The 1073-nt window shown below is 57.3% G+C and overlaps 1 protein-coding gene across 1 annotated transcript; it reads left to right on the plus strand.

Moving 5' to 3' along the window:
• Positions 1 to 722: 722 nt before the first annotated feature.
• Positions 723 to 1033, plus strand: FIBRA_05186 (uncharacterized protein; the record flags this gene model as incomplete). Its single annotated transcript, XM_012326959.1, has 2 exons — positions 723 to 927; positions 966 to 1033. 2 exons carry the CDS (start codon positions 723 to 725, stop codon positions 1031 to 1033), a joined length of 273 nt encoding a protein of 90 aa, XP_012182349.1.
• Positions 1034 to 1073: the final 40 nt, after the last annotated feature.

Raw genomic sequence — 1073 nt, forward strand, 5'->3', positions numbered from 1 at the left:
ACACACCACCGAGGTCGTCACGCCGAAAGCCCGACCTCGACCACGACCAGTACGCAGGACGAGGTCAGCCACACGGTCGCCCATCAGTCCCCTCACTACGACTCCCGAGCCAGAGCCAGGGCCGGAACTGGAACTGGAATCGGAACCGGAACCAGAGATGGCGCAAATCGTCAGTCCCCGTTCACCCCACACACCTATTCCTTCCCGTAAGCGCGGACGATCGTCTGGGGAAGGGTCGATGCAGCCCGAAACACCCCACATCGAGAGCAACGAGGCCGCGGCTTCCCCGCCAGCGTCGCAGGAGACTCAAATGAACGATATCCAGATCCGACGGAAGCGCGTCCGCCACTGAGTATACCCACCAGACACTTTCACTCGTACTCTCACCCTCGTCTTGCTGTGCTGCATCTTGCTCGCGTGTAGAAGTAATGGTATCTGTATCAGTTATTCACTGTAGCAACAAACATGCATTATATGCGGTTTTGGATCAGCTGCATGGACATGTCCGTCAGAAGGACTAAGTTAGGAAATGCGTAAGGAGCGAGTGTGACAAACACCGGAAAGGAGCCATGTACAGATAGGCACTACACTATGTAACTATGCAATGAGGGGGGGATAAATATCGAAATAAAAGGTGTCGTCTTGAAATCGGTGAGCCGGCGTCAGCGTCGCCGCATGCGGCGAGGAGGCACCAGACCTTACGTCGTGAATTATAGTTAAAAATGGGTTCGCGCACTCGCCGGCGTGCACACACTCAACAGCCCGTCCGAATTGCGCCTCCTGGGCGAGAGGAGCGAGCTCCTCGTGCTGTAAACCGCCGACATGGACTGGCGCCGCGACGGGTGGTTTCCTCTGAGATCGTCCATCGAGATCCCGAGCATGTCGCACAGCTCCTTCTGGGCCTCGGTCATCGCCCTGAACTCGGAGGTGGGAGACTCGGACGAGAACGCTAAGACACGTGTCAGGACTCGCGCAACAAGAGCAAGAACCGGGAAAAAGGACGCACTCGTACGACCAGACGGGAAGTCTGTAACGATTCCAATCGCGGACCGGAGCGGGATGGGCGGGACAGG

Source organism: Fibroporia radiculosa (assembly GCF_000313525.1).
Source record: "Fibroporia radiculosa TFFH 294 genomic supercontigs, scaffold3975, whole genome shotgun sequence".
NCBI lineage: Eukaryota > Fungi > Basidiomycota > Agaricomycetes > Polyporales > Fibroporiaceae > Fibroporia > Fibroporia radiculosa.